The 8,235-nt window shown below is 32.1% G+C and overlaps 1 protein-coding gene across 1 annotated transcript; it reads right to left on the reverse strand.

The window, feature by feature from the left end:
- Positions 1-3,488: 3,488 nt before the first annotated feature.
- Positions 3,489-7,179, reverse strand: LOC127120525 (acetylornithine deacetylase). Its single transcript, XM_051050977.1, has 10 exons — positions 6,706-7,179; positions 6,375-6,619; positions 5,954-6,062; positions 4,934-5,072; positions 4,785-4,842; positions 4,681-4,698; positions 4,376-4,498; positions 3,997-4,150; positions 3,888-3,921; positions 3,489-3,801 (listed from the first exon to the last, which is right to left on the reverse strand). Exons 1-10 carry the CDS (start codon positions 7,036-7,038, stop codon positions 3,698-3,700), a joined length of 1,317 nt encoding a protein of 438 aa, XP_050906934.1. The 5' UTR covers positions 7,039-7,179; the 3' UTR covers positions 3,489-3,697.
- Between the last annotated feature and the right edge of the window lie 1,056 nt (positions 7,180-8,235).

Raw genomic sequence — 8,235 nt, forward strand, 5'->3', positions numbered from 1 at the left:
ATTATTTTCCATAATTCATGATTTTTGCTTTGAAAAAAAATTCTAAACCTAACTTCCCAAATATTAAATTTACTATCATTGAAAAGTAGTGGTGTGTTTAAAAAATACCTCTCGTCGGAAGTCAGCTTCCTCGTGAGACGATTAGTCTTTAAACAAGTGTTAGACTCTAATGCCACTTGATGGACTTAAGACTTCACACACAAGAAGAGGAGTGAATTGTGTGGTTCAGAAAAAAGTAATTTTGAAAAACTTTCGAAAGTAAAATCAGAGTTTAAAAACATTTTAAATAATTAGTATTGAAAAAAATAATTTGTAAAAAGTAAATAGTAGAAAAATAAAGAGCTAAGGGAAAGAGATGAACACCATGATGTATAGTGGTTTGGTCAAACAAGAAAGCGACCTATTTTTATCCCTAAGAATTGATTTTGAGAGTATCCAATAAATATTGAGAGCTTTTAATAGGAAAGACTTTCGGACCCCCTTATACAAGGAAAGATAGTTGACCTCCAACCAAATAATACAAGACTTCAAAATATAGCAATTTGAGTCTTCTCTTCCAAACGGCAGATTGAAGCGGTTAGTCTTGTTTCCACACGGTAGATTGAAGCGGTTAGTCTTCTTCACATAACCAAGAATCTTGGAGCGGTTAGTCTTCAAGTTTCTTAAAACTTGTAAGCTTTTGTCACGGGCTAAGCTCATGAATCTTAAAATTTGGTTTTACACGGGCTAACTAATACCCTATGAGATTTTAATATCGGGCTAGTCTCGAACCTTATCCAAAATTTTATCAAGGGCTAAGCTTTAATTTAATCTTGGTTTTATATTGGACTGACCAAGAACCTATGAGATTTTAATATGGATTGATCTCGAACTTAAATTAGGGTTTGATCACACAATCCGCAAGCCAAAGCTTTTATGGTTTTAGCTTCTAACACAAACAATAATCCCTAACCGGATAATATTCAACCAAGTTGTATCCAAAAGATCCCTTCATGAATTTACTATTCTACCTTTACAGAATTACAACTTATTCTCACTCACGAAATAACTTTCTTGCATAAGCACTCCGACAATAATTTTAGTGAGAGAAAGTAAAGAAAAAAGAGTGAGTGAGAGAGATAGACAAATAGGTAGATAGATAGATAGATAGATAGATAGATAGAGAGAGAGAGAGAGAGAGAGAGAGAGAGAGAGAGAGAGAGAGAGAGAGAGAGAGAGTCAAAACACGACTCTGGATGAAATGAAATTAGGGAATGAACCTCTATTTATTGGCTCAAAAAGGAATTTCAAATAAATGCATTTTATGATAATATAATATTGACACATGTTTACAATCGATTAGAAGTTTGAAATATAATCGATTGTAAGTTTAAAAAAGGAAGGAAAATATATCTATCTGTTGTACATCATTAAGGCGTAGTCCTAATCGATTGGGACTCAATTTTGAACTGTGCTAATAGATTGAACTAAAGTGCTAATCTATTAGATAAATCAAAATTTTGCTTATAGCTATTTTGACAGCCCACAATTCATCTGGCACAACTTCAAGATATTTTTGAAGATATTTTCTTATAAAAAAAACAATTTGAAAAAATATTTGTGTATGTGCGCGCCCGCGCTTTAGCCATACACTTTTACAATAAAGCCTTTATGCTATATAATTGGTTCATTCACTACTAATTTAGGAAGGTCGTTAGCACTTCAAGACTTTGCTATATGCATACTCTTTCGTAGACACATGCATGAGTAGCTTGAGATGAGACTTCAGTTATATTTCATTTGATTGTCATCATCGGATAGTCAAGTCCATCAAACTATAGTACTTAGGTTTGCATCTTTATCCGCTTAGCCGCTTATGCATGACTTGTCATAAGACATTAGTTGTCATAATCAAGAATTGATGTCCTTATTAAAAGAATACCACCTACAAAATAAGATTCTACAATAATTAATCTCATAGTTTCGAGCTTTGCCAAAGGTAAATAAACTTCATCATAATCTAGGTCTACTTTCTGCATAAAACCTCTAATAACTAATCTTAGGTTTGACTATCTCTAACTTCGGCTTCATTTTAAAAACCCACTTCACATCTATATCTCTCATGTTTGATGGCAACTTTTTAAGCCGCCAAGTATTATTTTTCTCCATGGCCTTCAATCCTTCCACCATTGCATCCCTTCACACTTTTTCATGGGTTATTGGTTTTACATTAGCAAATAGAGAAAAATGCAGAAAATCTCATTCATCATTTACTTCATTGTGACGAAGAACTACATGATTTTCCAACCTTGTTGACACAAACCTTTGCCTTTTTGAAGTTCTTATTTCCTGAATTGATTATGTACATGGTAATCCAATCATCCCTTTATCTTTTTCTTCTTGTTCCTGATCAATCAATAGTGGAACATTTAGTTGTACACCTTTCCTTTTTACTCCAATTCCAAGATTTTGGCTCACACAATCACATATCTACTTACTAGAATTGTGTGTTTAATTGAATTGTATAGTCTATAAAAACCTATTTCATGATACCATAATAATATCGTAGGTTCACACCTATCATCCAGTTTCTTCCTTCTTGTCTCAAGTACATCTCTGTAGTACAAAGAGTCAAATACTCTTAATATAGAGACGCATATAAATGTTTGAAAGGTATGTTCTTTGCCAATGGCGATGTCAACACCAATTCTTGATTCTTGTCAAACATTTCCAGTGCATTATTCTTCATAATCATTGAGTTGCCTTTAATACAAGTTGCATCAAGGTGAACATGAAACAATGTCTTTTGATCTTTTTTCTTCAGTTCCTTAAATGTTGCTCGTTGAACTTCTGGTGGATTCTGAATCAATGGTTGTACACCTTCAATTACAAATTCACTCACATCTTAAACATTGAAGAGGACTTTCATTTGTTTACATTGCTTGTCCCAATTTTTATCATCAAGAATTGATAAATTTGTTAGAAAATTGTTGATTTCCACCTAGCTACAATCACTATTTTCTACCAATTGAACCGAGCTCACTGATACCAGTTTTTCAGATTTAGTATATTAATTAAAGAGAGCAAAAATGAGTGCACACATGTATTATTATTCAATCATATAGAATATTTGTAGGTTAGCTAGCAAAACAATAAAACTAACTAAAACAGTCTAACTGTTGACTAACAGAAAATAACTAACTTGAATTAAGGCTCAACAACTTTTGTTTAAAGCACTTATAACACATTTTCAATTCAAAGTTTTTAAACATAATTTTTAATTTGAAACAAGTAAATACATCTTAACATAAATTACTCAGAAACTTTAGTTTTTGGATGCTACATTTGGATTATACAAAAAAAAAAATCAACAGCAATTTTTTTATTTCAGTTTATTTTGTAAAAACATTTGTATTTATATTTTTTTAAATATGCATTTTGTTTTTACTAACAAGAGGGTCTAAGCTCAGGAAAAAAGAACTATGCTGAAATTAATATAGAGATCCCCATTTCACAAGCAAACAAATTAAACACTGCATTTTAACCGAAATTTATGGCACACAAATTAAATCAAGTTCGTCCATCTTGTAAATGTTCAGGAAAAGTCAAGAACGTTTGAACTAAGTCATTTGCACAATCTAACAATTAATCATATTAATCTCAACAAGACATATTCATAGTCCACTTGACACTTGTATGACTAGTTCCTATGTCATTCTCAATTTTCCAATTGCGCGATGATGCTCGCAAACACCTGGTATCCTTGTGACATGTCTGAAAAAAGACAATACTCATTCTGAGCATGGTAAGTTGCCATCAGACCTGAACATAACATGAAATATGAGTTAATATTTTTATTACTTCCAAATTATATATATACATAAGTTTGTTCTTAGGCAGAACCATACCATAGCCAACACACTGAACATCAAAACCTTCATCCTGTGACAGAGAAAAGAAGTTAAGAAATGAGTAATACAAAAGCTTTCATGGATGACAATGGGAATATATCTTCACCTGAAGTTCCCGAATGAGAGGCAAACTCCCAGTAATTGAGAAAGGCTTTACATTTCCAACTATTTCTTCAGTTGCTTTGCATAAAACATGGAAACCTCTCGAATTGAGATCACAGGCAACTCCAGAACTAGCCTCATCAAAAGTTAGAGTAAGGCTGTAAAAGAGGAGCCAGGGAACCATAAGTAGTTGCAAAAAATCGATAAAGAAAAAAAACTAAATCAAGAGATGAAAACAAATTATCAAGTCGTTAAATATTCGAAAGTAAAACAAACTGTTTATTAACTCTAAATCTAGAGAAGTCAAAACTGAATTTCTTCGAAAGTTGTCAAAACTCTTGAGCAGGGCAGACTTCTTTGTTAAGTAAGGATAGAAGCCTCACCTCCCCCTTAAGCCTTCATCTGGTAGGACATATTTTGAAACTGGACCCCGAGATTCTAGCTTCTGTACATTCTCATTAATGTCATCCACATATTCTTGCAGCTTCTTCATTACATCCTTCACACTGAAAAAGTCATTAGAGCATTGGGCATGAAAATTCATATAAAAACAGAACTCTTTCACATGTTTGCTTCTATCTGTGTATTTAGCAATTGCAAGAAAGTAATGAAATAGAAAAGCAAAAAGTTAGCCGAAAGCTTCCAAAATATTGATATATGGCCACAATATATATAAGATGTAACTTACTTGTAGAATGGAGTTAATCTGCAACAAACAAACACACAATATCTCAGTAAAGCCGCATCATTGATAACAAATAGCCTTGAGTAATTCTAAGGAGGAGAATAAACCTGACATCTCCTGAAATGTTGCATTCCCCTGGAATTTGGTTGATTCCACCTTCAGGATCTGCAGTAGGGAATGCATTGATAACAATTGAGGGTTTCATTTTCATTAAAATAACTATGAAAATAATACTTAGTTAGACCCCAAAACTTACCACTCCATTGAGTTGGTTTCATGGTCGAAGGGGTTGCGAACCCATAAACCTGTTCCTGTGGATGAGGTGGGAAGTCCTTGTAAAACTTCAGCTGGATTTCCTTTATGGCATCCATGGCTAGCTCCAGAGCATTTATAGCCTACAGGTAACCAAATATATAAGATGATTTTACAACTACAATACTTAGCAGTCAAAACAACCTCTTGCTTGGAGATTGGGCATCATATTGGTCTTCCTTAATTCAACAAACTCATGGATACTCCTAAAATGGGAAAATTGTTTACTTGATTGGTTAAGGAAACCCTCGGCATAAACATAAACATTCATAGACATAGAAAATATTTATATATTAATCTAGGAAAGTTTGTATAAGAAGAAACCATAGAAGAGGAAACTAAACATCTAAAACAAAAAAAAAAACTCCCCTACATAAATGATACTTTCCAACACTCCTCCTCAAGTTGTATGCACCAAGCTTGTTACAAATGAATTAAATCTGATCACTAGAGTGGCCGAATTAAAGAGCAATTTCTTGAGATAGAATTTTTTCCCTGATTAAATGATAATTGATTTCCTACTATAACAATTTCTTGAGCAGGAGATTAAGACATACATTTTTCATTCTTTCACCTAAAAGTCGTGGATACAATCATAATTACATGCAGATCTTAGACAGAATCCAGTACGTGTGTTCATATGCATTTTACAGGCGCTCAGAGGATCGGGACTAAAGTCTATGTGATTATTATTAAGATAGCATTTAGCAGATGGATCAAAACAAGACAGAGCATATCATATGATCCTCCTATGAGTATATTCTATTTGATACGTATTAAAAACATATCAGAACATTACAAAATGTTAAAAAAGAGAATTCCCAAGAAAAGGTAGAGCCAAATGGGGTAAATTAACAGTCCATGTGTTTGTCAAACACTGCCACAGTTTACAATCACATCACAGTGAAGACATCATTACATGAAAAATCATAATAAAACTACAGAAAAATTTGTAAGAGCATACCTTGTGAGGCAACCCGCTGTGAAAAAGTTTCCCAGTGACATGAAGTTTCCAAGGTATCATACCACCAGTTCCAATACACGGTTGTTTATCAGCCACATCGATCCAAAACCTGAGCAAAAACTGAACAAGTTAAATCCTACAAATATATTATAATTGGGATTGAAACAGCTACTGTAACAACCAACCAAAATAAAGTTCTGCATAATAAAGCAACGGCACTTGACATAACACAGACAAACAGATACCAGCAATAATAATGTAAGAAAATATAAATGATTGAATACAAGCACAGGCATCAGTGTCTTGCTTTGGACACTGAACACCCGAACATCCAAACACACATTCAATCCGAAGTGTTGATGCTTCTAAGATTCTACATAAATACATAGATAGAGAGATTTTCAACTGAATAATGACTTACAGAGGACCTTCCTTTAGCTTATTGAGAAGACCATCTTGAACAAGTGCATCAATACCAACTCCAGTAATCGCAGAACTCTCTTCATTCGCTATAAAAACCGCAACAACAGTTGATTTCAAATTCGGCTTAGTTTCACCAAGCTTCCGCATGAGTTCAGTAACAAGTGCAACATGTCCCAAACAATCAGTAGTTCCACGACCCCTAAGCTTATCACCATCGATACTCAAAGTAAACGGATCAAAATCCTTCACATGAACACGAAATTCAACACATTTAATATAAAATTATACATAAATTGATGTGCAATAAAATGAAAGTGATATAGAAATACCCAATTGTTAGGGTTTGCAGTGACAACATCCATGTGGCAGCCAACAAAGGAGAGGATCTTGCCGGGAACGGTTCCAGGGTACTCGACGATGAGGTTACCTCTGCCGGGGAAATAGGTGACATGGTTGAGGATTAAGGGACCGCCGCCGGTGGTGGTGCTGAAGGGTAAGAGTGAGTTTAACAAGTGGTTGACTACTCTGTCCTCTTCGGGAATGAGTTCGGGTGGATTGTTCTGGACGTGTCTGGATTCAGCGATGAGATTGGAGAGAAGGGATAGGAATGAATCTCTCTCTAAGTTCCCTAATGATTCAACCAATTTCGTGGATGTAGCCATTGAATGGATTTCGAAACTCTTGTTCTTTCGCTTCTGCGTTCTGTTATCTTTGCTTCAGACTTGGAAGTTATCTTTTTGGATAGGACAGGACATGCCTTTTTTTTTTAATCCGATTAACAGCACTTTTGCTTCAATCGTATCTACACATTTTTTTCATGCATTTTCTCATTTTCATTTTAACTTTCTCTCTCTTAATTTTCTTTTTCCTATTTTATCTTTTAAATATAAATAATAAATTCAAAATCTCTTTTTAATTTAAGGAAGAAGAATACTAAAAAATATTAAACTTTTAAAATATAAAATTTAATCTCAAAATAAAAACAAAATTATTTTATAATTATTAAAAAAATTATTCATAATTTAGATAATTATTGTTTATTTTATAATTCAATAATGGTGCATAAAATCAACTTTTTATTTTATGGATCATTATTAAAACAATATTTATTTTATTTTAATCAACATCCATCTTATTTGAGAGACAAAATTCTTAATTTTTAAAAATAATTTTTTTTTCTTTCTCCATGTCACAGAGTCGCTTATCTTTTTCTTTTCTTTTCATATAACTATTTAATACAATTGCATTTATATGATCATTGTTCATTTTATAATTAAGTGACATATTTTAAATTGATGTGTATTTAAAAATATTTTATATTGTATCAAATTGAATATCACTCAATAATGATGCACACTACTAACTTTCCATCTTACGAGTTAGTATCAAAATAAATTTATTTTATTTTAATCAACCATTCTCTTTAATTGAGAAATGAATTCTTTATTTTTAAATATGATTTTTTTTTAATTTTAAACTAGTAAAGGACCCGTGCGTTCGCACGGGTCGCGCAAGTGCAATAATTTATTTTAAAAAAATTAAAATATAATATATTATATATATATATATATATATATATATGGTTGGATCAACGTACACAAATTTATTGCATAAGAGTTTTTTTTAATGTAATGGATGTTAAATGATCAATAAATGGGTTCAAAAAATTTTCACAAATAACTTTTTCCAGTTTGGGACATAATAAAGTAAAACATTATTAATTTATAGTAATATAATTTGCTTAATTTTTTTGTATACTATATTAAGAAAATAATCAAAAAATATAATACAAAAATATTTTTATAATTTATTGATATATTGATATATAATAAATATTCCATTGTTAATGTTATGAATAA

The sequence above is a fragment of the Lathyrus oleraceus genome, chromosome 2, assembly GCF_024323335.1.
Source record: "Lathyrus oleraceus cultivar Zhongwan6 chromosome 2, CAAS_Psat_ZW6_1.0, whole genome shotgun sequence".
Lineage (NCBI taxonomy): Eukaryota > Viridiplantae > Streptophyta > Magnoliopsida > Fabales > Fabaceae > Lathyrus > Lathyrus oleraceus.